Source organism: Adiantum capillus-veneris, chromosome 21, assembly GCF_014529385.1.
Source record: "Adiantum capillus-veneris isolate H3 chromosome 21, ASM1452938v2, whole genome shotgun sequence".
In the NCBI taxonomy this organism is placed as follows: Eukaryota; Viridiplantae; Streptophyta; class Polypodiopsida; order Polypodiales; family Pteridaceae; genus Adiantum; species Adiantum capillus-veneris.
In genome coordinates, this window is record NC_140951.1 from 133,271,075 (window position 1) to 133,287,893 (window position 16,819).

Here is a 16,819-nt window from a genome sequence, read left to right on the forward strand (position 1 = left end):
CTGCAGCAATAAAGACATCCATCTTGGAATTGAAGAAATGGTGTCAGATGCCCACTTTCTTTGAACCCTAGGGTGTGAAAGCAAGACAAGAGCACCGAGTGTTCATCATTTACCTTGGCTTTGCATGTTGGTAAAGTCCTATAGCAATGGTTCTTCCAGTATCAATGGTCCCTGCTCACTTTACTAGCAGGGAAACAACACGAAGCAGCCGAGTGTTGGCCTAGCTGTATGAGCAGGGTCCCATGTTTCCAACCCACCTATGTTATCACCGGGTTTTAGACAAGCAGGTCCTACAAATAGGCTCACAAAATTGCCACTGCACTATAAACTTTGGCTTTGAAGCCATAGTAGAGCCATGTGCACGTGACACTGCCACGAAAGGTCCATAAAAGCTCCAGAGACCGATACCAAGATGGGCCTAATGCTGGGTTCAGACGAACCGGCGGCAAAGATGACCTCGCTCTTCAGCCTTCGCTCTGTTCATTCACAAGGGACTGAGGCAGCCTTCTCAATTAAAACGATCATCCTCTTGTGAGCCAATCATTCGCCTTAAAGGCTGACGAGATGAGCCTGAGCTGCACAGTCCACAATCCACCCTGAAAAGAAGCCCAGTAGATAACCGTTTCCACGGGTGGGGGGGGGGGGGAGCACCCAAAATCTGGTGGGTCGGGAAATGAGCTTGCTTCTTTCTGCTCAATCCCTCTACGCCATGCTCTGCACACACTCTTCCGCTGGCTCGTCTGAACCCAGCCTAAATAGAGTAAAAGGTGTTGCCTGTATGGAGTCTTCTATTCAGGGAAATAGGATATATGCACAGAAGCCAGCTTGTGTTTTCGTGTGCGAACTCAAGAAACAAAGCATCACCATGAAACACGACGTAACCATGTCAAGCAATGGGTCCCATTATCTTGTTAGCCTTAAAAACTTCTATCAATCAACACATGAAGGAGGATAATATGTTACTGACTACCAGAAAATTTGTAAAGAAGCAATATGTTAAAAGTATCACTCACCATGGCCATGTCTAATATCTAAATCTAACCAAAAGAGGAACTTTCAGGGTTGTTAGAAGCGGAAATGCAGATCCAAACACCTGCAGTTATGAGTACAATTCCTACTAAAGTGCGTATGCCATGCATTTTCTCTCCGAGGGCCATCCCTGCCGCAGCCGTTGCACCGAATGTGATAGCATTTGTCACAGGCACCGCCAAAGTGATCGGAGTATGGCTTAACGTGATAAAGAACAATGCTGAAGCAGACAAGTTCACGAAAAATGGAAGAGAATACTGCCACAAGCTCAACATATATATCCATTCCTGGCAATGGGAATAAAGATAAGAAAGCACACCCTTACTTGGCTCCTTCACTTCCTTCCCAGAACGTCGGTTCTTCCGTTCTTCTGCGATGAGGGCTCCTCTTTTGATAAGAGCATTGGTGACACCCCATATGAGTCCGATCGAAACAAGCGAAAGAATGGTCATAGCTTGTAGTCCTGATTGCCTTCAATGAAGCGAAATTAACCACTCTTGTAGAATGTCCATCATCTCTGGCGTTCTGGAGTACCCAAAACAACAGGGGGCAGCGGAAGCAGGCAAATACTTTATCACGTCACTATCTTTGAACCATCTTTACGTTGTCCTCGGGTAGAATTGACAGAAACCCTGACAGCCGATCTGTTCAGCAGAACGAAGCTCTGCTTCAACTTTGAAAGTGCCTCAGGAAAAGAGAAATAACTTTAAGTCTGGGCTTCTCTGACCAAGCTTATACTTAAATATAATTTAAATAAGTAAAGGCATCAGCAACAGGGGTGGTGGCGCAGTTGGCTAGCGCGTAGGTCTCATAGCTCTGAGGTATCCTGAGGTCGAGAGTTCGAGCCTCTCTCACCCCATTTTTCTACCGTAGCTTTAATAACATGTGAGAAAATCATGTTCGCAAATTCTCTCACCCCATTTTCTCTTAACATGTGAGAAAATCACGTTTGCAATATCTATAAGATTTTGTGGTTAAAAATCAAGGAATTTCACGTTTCCAGGTATCCATAAAACTCAACGAACATTTTGAGTGGAGAGATCGGTTTTCCACAATAGGAATAGGAGGGTATAAAAATGTGAGCTTGGTACACATCCAAATAAATAGTAGTGGCAAGCACGAACTTCTATCATCACCCACTATTTGGGGGGAGGGAAAAGCATGAAAATAAATAAAGAAGGGAAAACCAATCTACAATGAGATTTTAATGTTGGGATTGTTGGATAAATAAGCTCATGTGTACGGCGCATGGTAATTACTTTGAGTTTATTATTGCACAATGGCATCATAAAGTTGGCTCTGTCAAGGAGAAGTGTGCCACAGGCTTGTTGGTTAAGTAAGGTTCATGTGGACATGAATGTGCTACATGCTGTTGGATAAGGCTCATGTGGACATGCATGTTAATTATTACATAATTTCATCGTAAAGTTAGCTCTTTCAAGGAGATGTGCTTTATTACATAATTTCATCGTAAAGTTTTCAAGGAGATGTGCGCAAGCACATCCAAATGCTCTAGATCTAACTTCTTAGGCTCCTCCTTTGAAAAACAAGAATAGACCAATCTAGCATGCTTTCCATACATACAATGCACACACAATTGAAAGTATGAAAAGTTGAAAATAGGCAAGCAACCCAAACGAAATGGAGCTTTCATTCAATTTTGGATGAAATTGCCTAATCAGCTATGCCACAAAGTGACACTTGCCTCCTCTATTATATTTGCAACATTTTCTTGGATTGTAGACACATATAAAGGGTAAAGAATACCACACTTGCCTCCTCTAGCCAAAAGCAATGATTCTCTATGAAGCTTCGAAGATCCATTGCTGCCAAGGTATGTATGATAGCCACAATCGTCCAATTGCCCAACAAAAATCACACTCATATTCTTGAGCACAAATGGAGAACCATTAGCAAGCCTCAAATGTATGTCACCCGCACCAACAATATCACAAGCAAAGTCATTTTCCAAATGTCCACATCCCATGTCTACTAACATCATGGGTAGAAAACTACTTTTTATGAGGAGTAACATGAAAGGATAAACCAGAAACAAAGATCCAATCTTGGCTGAATGAGCCATTGTCGCTGCAAGGGAGAAAAATTTACCTTTTTTTGTTTCCCCCCCCTTGTCAGGTTGTATATGCTCGGCTACATCACAACAAGAGAGGGAGGGAGAGACTTCTTACCCTCATTCTTCTATGTTGTGGCACGAGAGGAGAGGAGGAGAGAGAGAGAGAGAGAGAGAGAGAGAGAGAATCAAATTTTATAATATTCCGTATATGGGAGTCCAACGCTAAAAAAGAAGACTTACACGCTAAAGGACGCATCTCATAGTTGTGGCCTTGTTCTAAACCCTACGAAAAGTTTGTCATCCCAAAAGCTCCCTAGTTTTTCGTTGCATGAAGGAGCAATATATGAAGAAATATGAGGAGTTTTCCGTCCCAAAACCTCCTTGGTTTTACATTGCAGAGAGGAGCAATATGTGAACAAAATTATTTCCGCATTTAAAACTCCCACCGGATGCTTGTGTTGCTTGAAGAGAGTCATTATTGTAAACGATGATCTAAGTGGTCTCAAGGCTCATGATTAGATTTTTTTTTTGCAATTCCTCGTACCAATTGCAATAGAGAATCGTCTTCCTGATGACATCATTGTCATAATCTACAAGATTAACTATGGTACATTAGATTTCGTCAAAAGAGATAAGAAAACACAATATAGAGATAATATGCCTAAATGCTATAGAGGCATTTTGTATGGTGAAGTATTTTTCCAAAAAACATTCTTACAATACAAATGCACTTATGGAAAGGTTCATGATTACTTTGAAGGGATTTTCAATTAAAGAGCTCGCCGGAGGGAAGTATGGCAGAGAAATGGCTCATGGAAGAGTCACTTGTATTTATCATTTGGTTTTGGAATTCATCCAACCTAGAGATTGCTCGACTATGGTCTCCTAAAAAAAAGTCGTATTTGGGAGAGAGCCACAAGGGCAAGGTGTCATGAGAAAAATGGATGTTGGAATGTGTAAAAATGTCATGAAATTTTGTGTTCTGAACAAAGAGGCCATGGAATAGTGGATTGACAAATACAAAGAGGCAAAGCAACAATAAAGTGCAGACCATACACGATCCAAGAAAAAATGTTCCAAGATAAATCTATTGTATCTAGATCAATTCATTAACTTCTAGACTTCCCAAGTGGATGCTAGCTAGATGCAACAATTTTGTATGCAAAACATGATGGAGTAGTGATCCTCGAAGAATATGAGAAGCTATCCAAGAGTTGAAATTGGCGTGTAAGCACCTTCACTTTAGAACTTATAAGTTATTGTATCATGGGATCAAATTCTTTCCTCTTATAGTATCACAAATTCAGGGCTCTATCTTCTAGGGATGGCATTTCTGGGTGCAACAAATAAAAATGCAAATGACCACTTTTAATAGAGGTGTGAAGAAAAGTTTTTTTTGAGAAAGCCAAAGTAGTGCTAGAGACAACAAGACATAGAATGGACACCTTGACTACTTTGGCCACATCCAAGACATATTGAAAACCAGTGTCAAATTTTTTGATATCGTTATCTTTGACGTGAAATAGTTAAGGATTGTCTAGTAGCTTCAATGTAGCTATGTGGGATCTATGCGCAAAGATAAGAGTGGCCTCATCCAGGCAAACTCTAGGAAGTGTGATATGATCAAAGAGAAACATTTGTTATTTCACATCATTGTGACCTAGTTGTTTTTGTCCAAGATAAAAAAATGGGATGAAAAGGATGAGGAAAAGAAAACAAGCCATGCCAGCTATTTGTTTTTCAATCAGCCCAACAAAGCACACAAGTATGTAAATAATTGAACTTTATTCAAGCACATGGCCCTAAAGGTGTACCACAAGAGGAAAGTGATGTAGAGGGAGTTCAATGATGAATTTTCAAAACTCCATATCAAGATAGATATCTTTGGTACATAAGATCTTCTAGAAAATGAGGGAGTGGATTTAAATGACTCTCTTGTATTTTCTTACACATATTAATGAACTTTTTTTGTAGCTCAAGTTTGATATCAATGACTTGCAAATTTAATAATTGTCTCACTTTTGACTAACTTAATTGTATATGTTGGTTTGAAATAGTTCTTTAGTCATTGTGATCACTTCTCCATATTTTCAGTTCTTCTCCTTTCTTGTCACCTCTATGGCCTGAGCTCTGATCCCAATTCACACATGTTTCATCGTTGAATAGAATGCCATAAGGTAGACATACTAGAGCTCTATTGGTCCTTCACAAGTGGATACAATAGCTCCTTTTCAAATAGCTAGCATTGCAATCAGTCTTACAAGCACGACACCCATTCCCTCACCTTACACTACATCGGGTCCATCCTACTTGGTCGTCCATGTGACATGGTAGCCACTTCTTATGAAATAGCTCATTATTACCATATATGTGGTAGTGATGTATGTGAACACACACATCACTTAGGACCGCCATGTCATTATTACCATATGTGTGTGAACACACTTAGGACCGCTAGGGTTTTTTTTTTTCCTCATTAGGAGGTTTTTCCCCATCATTCGAGGGCTAGCTTATCGTTCTATTGTGCACTAAGCAATACACACTCTGTTGTGTGCCTTGTTCTTCATGTGCAATCACTTGCCAGGCAGCACATATGTTTTCAAGTTGTTCGCAGTTGAGGATAAACTGGATAGGGATAACTACCCAAAGTGGGCTTACATGTTGACACATGTTCTCGTATCAAAGGGAGTTTGGAATGTTATGCAGGGCATTGATGTACGTTCACCTTCCATGGATACAGACTTTGTTGAGGATGTTGCAGGTTCTGGCATGTCTATTGCTGCTAGAGTTGTTTTGCCTATGGCTGAGTAGCCTTGTTGGGATTTTAGAGATGTGCAGGTTCATGCATTGATTACATTATCTGTGAAGCGCACTATTACTCCTCACATTCACTCAACAAAACCAACAAAACAGGCTCGGGATACTCTGGCTGATCTTTATGCAAGTCGCAATGAGCTGCATAAAGAGTTGGAGTCGAAGATTTTGCAAGAGAAAGATGACATGGACATTTACTTGATGGTATCAGGAATATTAATGAGCAACTCATTTCCTGACAGCTCACTTGTGCAGGCTGCTCTTGATGCATTGCCAGATTCTTACTATACCTTTGCTAGTACTTGGAGACTTATGACTTAAGGAACCCCTCAAGCTCTCAAGTTTGATGTATTATGCACATTGTTGTTGCAAGATTCACTTTCAAGAAAGAACATGGCTAAACAATGTGCAATTGAACAGGCATTTGTTGTTGCTCAAAGAAAAGAAACTTGTAGGACGGCTAAGCAATGATTAAAGACATATACCTATGGCCTCAAATCCCCCTCTTGACTACTTGTCAAAATTGCGATTATTATCTACAGGCAGATTTGACCTAACTATTTTTGGCCCTCAATGCAACCTAGAGCTTAGCAATGATACCCTAGCACCCCTCCTATGCATAAAATGCGGTTTCGTTACATAAATTTGAGTTATAAACACATTTAGGAGGAGGTAAGCAACAACAAAAACACATTTTTATTTTACAAGACACTTACAATGTCGCGAAGAGCTTTCACATGTGAACGTAATGAAGTAGACGACACTTCAAACAAACACTTCACGGGGGAGTTATGAGCTTGAGAAAGAAGAAGGAGAGTACAGAGTGCTCTACAAAAATGTCAATACACTTACTATCCAAAAAACCTCCTTCAGGTTTTACAAAAAAATGGCTTTCATACCTTAGCCAAAGGTCAAAAAATGGGTAACCTCCTCACTCTATTATAGCCTAGGGATTCATTGATACAACGTGGAAGCATTATAACTCCGCTTTAGCTGACTAATAATCACATAATCCTATAAATTTGCAATCTAAGAATCAATAAATTACAAAGACGTATAGCTAGAAACATCCAAATTGCTTTAAAAAAAGGAACATCACAATATAGACTGCTACATAGGCTCCTTTGTTAGCAACGCGACTGAGAGAGAGAGAGAGAGAGAGAGAGAGAGAGAGAGATTTTCCTTTTGCATGCAAAAATGTGGTTTCCAAAAAACTCCCTCTGTTGTGTTTGAATCTCCTTCAAGCTATAATTGGCTCTCTAGTTAAACCATGTCCTAGCTATAAACAACCTTTGTTTTGAATGTGACAATGTTGTCTTATTTGGGGATAAGACCTTAAGTATGAGATGGTATAGAGTTCCTATGGGAAATACCCCCAACAGAAAGCACTTTGGTGCTTTGTGTTTACAGGCCTTTATTGCAAGCACAAGGCCTTGTAAACCTGATCAAAGCAATAAAATCTATTGAATGGAGCTTTGCATGTGGACATGCCTCAAAAGAGTGTTGCTAAGCATGAAGTGCCTCCCATACACCCAAATTGGCTTTAAAATGGAATTAACCACCTGTCTCAAGTTTGCCCACGTTCCTCTCTCAAAATAGGGAAAGGTTGAGCCATGAGCCCATGTTGTGGTGCAGAAGGGAAATAATAGGATTTCATTTTTTTCCATCCAATGCTCCAATGCGTGTGTGCGCACACAACAATTATTTTTAGAGATTCACGAATGCACTAATGTGATCTAAATTGTGCAATCTTAGGATTCTCGAAGAACAAATGGAATGGACACAACAAAGATGACTTCAACTCAATTAGATGAACTAACACAAATACTAACCAAACTGTGTTTAAGTCTTCGACAAGCTCCTTATGTAGGAGCAGAGATGGCCTTTAGGGTTGGTACAACTCATGTAATACACCATAAATGAGATCAATATACACCCCAAATCAGTCCCAAAGAAGGTACCGCCCTTAGAAGTATGGGGACACTTTTGGCATGATGTATAACTCATTTGGACTCATATCAACCTTAGTACTTGCACATGATAGTCACATGACACACAAAATAACTACCACCTAAGCTCTTTGTAGACAAGAAATGATTCATACACCTAAGCTAGCAAAAGAGATAATACATAGGCCAAAGCCCAGAAACCCCAACATCTTTATCAATGACATGTTTGTAACATACCTTTCGAGAAAAGCTAATATCACAATCTCGCTGACCCTCTGGGCTTCCATGTTATATGTAACATTGCCATGTATAAAATAGTTAGGGTTGTAATGGTTGGTTGCTTTGTTGATGTCTTACTTTATTAGTGTCTAACTAGTGTGAGAAGTTACTGTGAAGGTGGACTTCAAGGAGTTAAGAAAGCTACTACAGATTCGAGATTATAAGTTTATATATTGACGTTCATTAGTTTTCATATTTGATTCAAAAAAGCCAACACAGCTTATAAAGTCTCTGGGTCTAGTGAGGTGTTACTACAAGCAAGAGGTCCCTCCTTCAACCCGTGCTTCAACAATGTTATTCTATGAATACCATGTATTTGTGCCCCAAATGGCTTGAGCTAAAGTTCCACAATGGCACGGAGTTTTGATAAATGTTGCATGCTTGCTGCTTCAAATCGCACCCCCACCTGCCGTTTTTCGCATCAACCAATCCCTAGGAGCGTCTTTGAGATAGATGCTGAGAAGCTTCTCTGAAAACAGAAGAAGAGTTGCATACACTTGATTTAAAGATTCGACCAACCGACCATTCCAATGCACAGCCATGCATGATGCTTGCTGCTATCGAAACCACTGGGTAAGTCTCTATGCACAGGTGATTATTAGAGGAGCTGCATAATTTTACCGACACTATGGTAGCATGGGGTGAGAAATAATCCAGCACAATTGCTAGCTTAAAAGTGGGATAAAAGCTTCAACTACCAAACCTGGCTCCAATACAAATGTTACAAGCTCCATCATGACTGCTGGAGTAGATGGAAGACACGATAATCTTGCTAGCAGTGAAAATTCGGGCTGACAGAGGAGAAATGAAGCAATTACTGAGAGAGACAGAGTAAACAATGGTCATAAAAAATGTAACTGGCAATTAAAGCCAAAGGACATGTTGCCATTCAAGTCGTGGGTCATTGAAAAACAGCAGGAGAGAGAGGCAAACCCTCACGAAACTAAGGTCATGAACACAAACTTACCAACTAGGGAGCAGCTGCAAGGGAATGCATACAGTGCCCAAAACACTAGAATCTCTAATGCTGTACTCAAAGCATTACCAAGTCTCATTTCATGGGCAGCAAAGTACCAATTATGCAGCCGACGCCCATCAAACAATATGATCTACCGAAACAAGATTGTTCACTATATAAGCCATGCCCATAGAAATCTTACCTGAAGGTGTGAAGGGTACAAACAGATTAAGCGAGATAAGCCAGACAAGAAACAAGCGAGACAGTTGGGAAAAAAGTTCATACTAAGGTCGAACTCCTCTTCTCATGCCTATTTTAAAAGACTCTCCTTGGAAAAAGAAAATTAATACCATACCTCCAAAAAAGGATTCAGGCATTGGTTATCCTATTGCAGCCTGCCAATGCCTAGCTTCAAATATAAGGTTTCACTGCTGACTAAACACCATCGATAACATCGCACAGTCTTGCATTGTATAAAACAGACAGCACACGTTACAAACCATATTCACCCACTCATACTGTTCCATCTCTTACAGCAGAAAGAAGGATATCATAACCTCTTCCATACATCTGCACATTACCAATTTATTTGAGCAGTGCAAATCACAGTAGGTCAATTACAAAACCCATCCTCTGAGGTCACTGCTGATCAAGGATTGGCATAAAAACCGACATTAAAATCAGAGGATAGCATAAGAAAAGAATAGTGCCCAATCCTCCATTCCTGGAGATAGCCTGCAGGTCCAGAAATTTGGTGGTGGACCTGGACAAAAGTAGAATACAGAGGTGGACAGCACTAATCTCCACCAGACAATAAAGAATGAATTCCAAATGCAAAAAAGACCAAACCACCACAAGTTGCTACCTGCAATATTCATTGTAAAGTGTTAACCAGTTTGGTTTAATATAGACACACAATACACAGAAAAAGATTGTCCTTGTGCCAAAAAAACACACAGTTTTTTCTGAGATGCGCGATGCTAAATGCTTTCCACCGCAGACTGCAACAGTTGAGCAAAGTAAATGTGCCCTAACAAACATGAAAAGCAGGTAAGTACCTCCATGAGTCAGAACATCATTGATGCCACAAAAGTGATGCCACGACCATAAAACTTAATATCAAAAATTATCTACATAGTTCTCTCTACGATTCAAGACCCAAACACCTCTGCAATTCCAAAACCTACCTCACAAGCCCTTTATGACTGAGATCTCCTGCAAAAAGTTGAGGGCCACGTTCGAGGGCCACGTACTTTATAAGTGGTGCTTTCATGCACTTTCTATGTACCGGAGTCATACATGCAACTCATCATTGCGTCCGTAAACTATAATTGTGCGAGTGAAGATACAATCATGGATTCATGTGTAGTGGTGGCAGTGTGCATAAAAGGGATAAGCTAGCTACAGACATCTTTAGTGTGTCTAAAAACCTCTCATTGGCCAATAATTTTCGTACTCCCAACTATATGGAATGTATGTCACAAGTGTACCATTCAATGCATATGCAAATGACATTTGATCTTAGGGCAAGTTCCCAACTGATGTCTCTTTGAATGCAACCGTCCATCCAAAGTCTGTGGAGAGCCACCTTAGTGAACATCCTCCTCATGATATGATGGACGCATGTCATCATAAAATAAAACAAAATTCATGAATGTCTGCAATCGGAGGACTACAGGATTCATTCGGAAGCGCTACCATTTCCCACTACATCTCCCTTCCCTCTTTCCGAAAGGAACCCATTTCCTCTCTTTACCTAGCTGTTTTTACTGCAGCAAACCCAAAAACCTGAATATTCAGCCCTATTCTTGGAGTTACAAGCTCTTCCCTTCACCATGGATGCAACCAAGAAAATGCCGTACTACCTTGTCTTCAAAATGGGCTGAAATTCCCTCTTGTATATATGTATATGTTGGCAGATTTCCTCTTATGTTTGGTTTATGTTTATGCATGTGCAGACATAACATATGACATCTTGCATGATCTACGATTGTGAGTTACTTTAACTCACTATCGGGTTGATTGTAACTGAGTTCAATCCTAAGGTACTTGGATTGAGCAAAAATATATTTAAAAAGGGGGTTGCCCACCTTCAACCCTCATTTATCGGAGTGAACCGCCCTCCGTAAGGAAGCAAGTGGAGGATCTACTGAACCGTGGATTAATTAAACCAAGTAGCTCACCTTTTTGCTCTATAGTCCTCCTTGTCCAAACAAAGGATGGAACTTTTAAAATGTGCATCGACTATTGAGCACTAACAAAATTATAGTAAAGAACAGATTTTGTAACAAACTTGGACACCCCAAGTCAAGATTCTACCGCGACACAGCAGAGATTCACTTCAAAATAATTCACAGTTTACAAGAGAATTGACACACCCGGCGTAGTTCCGTGCCAAGAGATATTAGCCCCAAAGATTGGCGCCCCTTTCGGTATTTATTTATATTAATCTGTGAGAAAAGTACAATGGAGCCTTGGGGTGCTCGCTCTCAAACTCTGCGTCCATATGCTTTGAGAAGTGAGCCCCTAAGGCTTCTTTTAAGCAGTTTACAAGGGATGCTAAAAGCAGAGCCCCAAAAGCTTTAACTCAAAAGCAATAATCTCAAAAGCTGCCAGCGCTAAAAAGCAGAAATCACTGAACTCCGTACAATCAAGCCAAGTCAACAACCAGCACGTTTTTCGGTTGTCCGTATAATCAGCGTGATTTGTGGAGATCCTTACGGCAGCCACGTCAGCAAATTTCTTTGCTTCATTTTAATGTCCTCGGTCCCCACGTCCCTTGGCCATAAGTTGGGACAACTTTATTGGGTTGCTTCAGCAATTTGTGACATACCCCCCTCTTAAAAGAATTGTAATCGCCCTCGATTACGCCTGCAAAACAGACAGAGGCCATAAACTATCTTAGTAGACACTAATTGTTGGTACCAACGTACTAGACATGACCCATCTAGCACTTTACAAAACGATAGTCACATCGCAGGACATCACTTGACATCACCAGACATCACATGACAAATCACAAAAAAGTTCATTCCAAATCTCAGACCATGACCATCGGCAATGTATTTAGTAATTGCATCTAGATCCATTTCGGACCTCACGAATGCCCGATTAACTAATCCTTAATTGCAATCATGTCTATAATGATTTATGAGACCGAAATGCTGCAGCCATTTCGTCTTTCAGTTCCTGCACTCAAACATGTCAGGTGTAAATCAATCAGAAGACATCAATGACTCTATTCAAAATCGGGGTAATCCGTTGACAAAAAAGCAGAGTGACTCCCCTCTTGTGCAAACCCGTTGCACTAGATTCAGTAGATACTTTTCCCATTGAGGCTTCTGATCCGACATATAAGACTTCAATACATCTAAAACCACTAAATTGGCAATCTCAAATTTCCCGTCAGTCTGCGGGTGGAAAGATGACAAGAACTGCAACCGCGTGCCAATGTTCTCCCAAATTGCCTTCCAAAACAAACTCGTAAATCCGGGGTCCCTGTCGGAGACAATCGTCTCAGGCATGCCATGTAATCTGAAAATCTGGGCCACAAACAATCTTGCTAAGTGATCCGGCTTGACTGTTATCTTCACTAGAATGAAATGAGCCTGCTTGCTAAATCTGTCAATAACAGTCCAGATACCATCGTGATCACTCTGTGTTCTAGGGAGATCAAAATGAAATCCATTGCAATACTTTCCAAGGGGCGGGTGGATATGGGCAAAGGCTGTAACAATCCCTGTGCTTTATGTTTGTCAAACTTGACCTTCTGGCATACCAAGCACCTACGCACAAACTCCTCCACATCCTTCTTGAGTCTCGGCCAAAAGAAATATCTCTCTACCCCTTTCATGGTGGTAGCAATGCCGCAGTGACCCATAAAAGGCGGACAGTGGCATTTGGTTATAACCTTTTCCCTCAACGGCCACAACATGGTTTTACTCATCAAGTAGCCATCCCGAATGGAATATCCCACTACTGTCTCCCCATCCCGTATCCATGTAAAGATATCTGCAAAATCCGTATCTGTGGCATACTGGTCGACCATATCCTCGAAGCTTCTATGATGTATCGCGGAAATAGCCAGAACCAACAGCTGCCGAGACAAAGCATCTGCCACCAAATTCTTTTGTCCCTGCACATGGACAATTTGGAAGTGAAACTGTGACAAGATGTTCGCCCACCGCATCTGCTTTTTCGATAGCTGCTTCTGTGACAAGAAGTAGCGTAAACTCTCATGCTCTGTAAAGACAGTAGAATCCGCTCCGAGTAGGTAGTGTCGCCACTAAGTAAGAGCATGGAAGACCACCAAACGCTCTTTCTCATAAATCTGTGCTGTCAATTCCGGCCTTGAGAGCAATCGGCTCTCATAAGCAATGACATGGCCTTCTTGTATTAAGACCGCACCCAAACTACGACCACAAGCATCACAATATACTTCAAATGACTTCTGCAAGTCCGGCAAAGTCAAAACTCGTCCTGTAGTCAATTTCTCTTTCAATGTCTGAAAGGCAGTCACCTCTGTGGGTCCCTGTTGCTAAATTGGCTTTATCTGACATAAAAATAATTCTAATTGAATTATTGGATTTATAAGTGAGAGGGTTTTCTCGCTTGGAACACCAGGAAAAATAATTCTAAATGAATTATTGGAATTTTAAGTGAAAGGGTTTTTCTCACTGGAGACATCCGAGTACAGAGTATTCCTAGTGCGTCATTCAAAGTAATGACGGGAGCGCTGTGAACGGGAATATCTGTAAGGCCACCAAGAACGGGTACTTTTGATGCGTCACATCGGATGGGTGACAGGGAGCATCAGGAAGAAGTATTCGACCATCCGGGAACGGACATCTCTGATGCGTCATAGGATGGGTGACATAGAGCATCGTGAAGGGGATTGTATCGTAAGTTCGGTAGGAAAGGACTAAGTGATGGATATTCCTGATGCGTCACAAGGTGGGTGACGGGTGCATCGGAAAGGGGATATCCATAGTCGAGAGGAAATCCGAATTGGAAAAGAGGAATACGCATAAAGACGCAAGCACAAGAATAAAGATGGGTTCTAAGAAAAGCAGAATATTTTAACGAGTTTTCCGGGAAGAGCAGACGCTTTCCCGCGAGGAATCTATGTGTGCATTGCATTCGTGCATGTGGTTGCATCCAGGGACGCCTGGGAAGTGTTGTGAAAAGCATTGTTTTAAACTTATAAGGTTTTATTGAGTTTTTGGGCAGGCTCAGATCAATTTTAAAATATGCCGGCCGCCCACTTAATAAGTGGGCAGCCACTTAGAAAATAAAGCAACAAAACCAGCCAGCGAATTCTCTCTCCCTATTTCGGATAGAGCAGCAAAAAGAAAAAAAAAAACCGGCCGCGATCTCTACGAGCGGCTATTCGTGCCGTGGCAAAGGAGCTATAAAAGCACCACATGCCCTCACTGAAAGAAGGTTACCAACGTCAGCAAGGAAGACTCTGCCGCCAGAAGACGCAAGAGATAGCGAGACTATGAAGCACGGAAGTCGCTTTTCCCGCGCAAGAGCGACAGGTATCTATTGTGGATTCGCCATGCGAATTGTTGTCGCGTGTTTGCGTGTGTGTTTGCAGGTACTTCATCGCGAAGGAGAATCGAGAAAGCTTCGGCCTACGCTTGGGAATTCTGGGAACGGAATTCGGAAATTGTCTGTGGAGTCTCGACTCCGAGTACAGACGGAAAAAGGATTGAGAGCTCGTCTCTCGGATTTCCCTTACGGGAAGGAACGACCATCGAGTCAGAGATTTAGAACGGAGGAGTTTTCTCCGGTTCTTGTGCTTGTAAAAAGATTCTCCCTAATAAAGGATTCTGTTTAAGGGGGGGAGGGGACCATCCCATCTTCTGGTCCCCAGTACTGTGTCGATCTTCTCACTCTATCTCTCTCTCTCTATCTATTTCTCTCTATATCCTCTGGCTTCAATATTAAGTGATAAATTTTATTTATCCGACTATATTTTATATTGCTATGCGCTCCCGTTTGTGACAATCCCCACGAGAAAGGGACTCCTTTCTGTGTCAAGATATGCAAAGGGGAAGCAACCTCTGCATACTTTCTAATGAACCGCCTGTAGTACGAACACAATCCCAAGAAGCTTCTAACTTCATGGACATTCTTCAAATCGGGCCAATCACGAATAGTCTCTATCTTGGCCGGATCCATCTGTACTCCTGCTGTTGCTGACACAATGTGTCCCAAAGAGTGTATCTCTAGTAGGAAAAATTCACTTTTCTTCGCATTAATCACCAACTTGTGATATCGTAATGCCTGAAAACTTGAAGCAGATGATCTCTTTGTTCTGCCTCAACCTTGGAGAAAACAATGATGTCATCAAAGAAAGTGCCAACGAATAACCTGTACTCTCTAAAAATCATGTTCATCATCCACTTAAATGTTGGAGGAGCATTGGTTAGGCCAAGAGGCATCACCAAAAACTCGAATAACCCAAAAGTCGTCCGAAAGGCTGTCTTGTAGACGTCTTCTGGCGCGATTCGGATCTGATGATATCCACTCTTCAAGTGGATCCTGCTAAAGCACGAGGATCCCTGAAGTCGGTCAAGTATATCATCGATTCTAGGAATCGGAAATTTGTTCTTGATGGTGATTTTGTTGAGAGCTCTATAATCGATGCACATTCTCCAATATCCATCTTTCTTCAAAACCAACAACACTAGAGAGCAATACGGTGAAGTACTAGGCTGGACAAGACCCTTTTCCAAGAGGTCTTTCGCTTGGTTCATAATCTCTTTGTTCTGGGCTCGGCTCACACAGTAAGGCGGCCGGTTCGGTGGCGTGCTTCCAGGAATCAGATCAATAGTATGATCTTCATGACGAGCGGGTGGTAACTCGCCTGGCAGGCCCTCTGAGAAGCAATCGGCATGAGAGTGGAGAAAATCTTGACATTCTTTATTAAGTTCAAACATATTTGTCCTATCCTTATTACTCAACTCTTTCATAAAGATTGAGTAAACAAACAGACTAAATTTCATTAACTTTGAAATGGCCGAAGTGGATACAATAGGGACAGACTCGCCCTTAAGTTTAATATCAAGTACAATGGTTCTGCTCTTCTCTGTGGTCAATGTCACTTTTCTCGCCCGATAGTCGACCACGGCGTTGTTCTTGTGGTACCGGGGAATTCCCAAGAGAACATCACAACCTTCCAAAGGCATTATGTAAAAGTCCTCATGCCCAAATACCCCCGACAATGCAACCAAAGTTTGCCAATGACAGGTGCAATGGCTATGTCCTTGCCGGGTGCCGCTAGAACTGCCTCCGCAAGTAGTCCCATCCGGTCAGGAGTGATCTCGAGCCGCACCGCCAATTCCGGTGAAATGAAGTTGGCCTTGGCTCCTCCATTAAAGAAGATCAGGGCTTCTTGGTCTTTCACTTTGCCCCAAGCTCGGCAAAGTTCTGTACTCTCGTCCATCGTGCTGGGATCGGTATCCATACAATCTGAAACCAATCCTGTTTTCATCTTGCCTTTTCTTCCACGTTCCTTAGCTGCTCTCGAATTCTCAGGCCTCTCGTCGTCCTTGTCATTCTGTTCTTTTTGTGCCTTTTTAGGGCACTTCGCGGAGATATGTCCAGTTTCCCCGCATCCAAAGCACTTCCCTTTCCTGATGTAGCGAGCTCTCTCTTGAGCAATGAGCTTGGGCCGTGCATCCTTCTTTTCTGGGTTGCTCTTTCTCT

The 16,819-nt window shown here is 41.7% G+C and overlaps 2 protein-coding genes across 2 annotated transcripts in view; both read right to left on the bottom strand.

The window, feature by feature from the left end:
• Nucleotides 1-886: 886 nt before the first annotated feature.
• On the bottom strand, nt 887-1,722 carry LOC147431760 (uncharacterized). Its single transcript, XM_086494262.1, has one exon. It carries the CDS (start codon nt 1,479-1,481, stop codon nt 1,038-1,040), a length of 444 nt encoding a protein of 147 aa, XP_086350388.1. The 5' UTR covers nt 1,482-1,722; the 3' UTR covers nt 887-1,037.
• Nucleotides 1,723-9,548: 7,826 nt separating this feature from the next.
• Nucleotides 9,549-16,819, bottom strand: part of LOC147431761 (GDT1-like protein 5) — a 37,406-nt gene continuing 30,135 nt past the window's right edge. Inside the window, exons 10-11 of the mRNA XM_086494263.1 lie at nt 10,061-10,133; nt 9,549-9,968 (exon numbers count right to left, since the gene is read on the bottom strand). Coding sequence (XP_086350389.1) covers nt 9,900-9,968; nt 10,061-10,133 — 142 coding nt within the window. The 3' untranslated portion in view covers nt 9,549-9,899. The remainder of the gene's footprint in view (nt 9,969-10,060; nt 10,134-16,819) is intronic.

Bases quoted from the DNA above. Each gene is read 5' to 3' on its own strand.
- LOC147431760 (XM_086494262.1), bottom strand. From the start codon at position 1,481: ATGACCATTCTTTCGCTTGTTTCGATCGGACTCATATGGGGTGTCACC.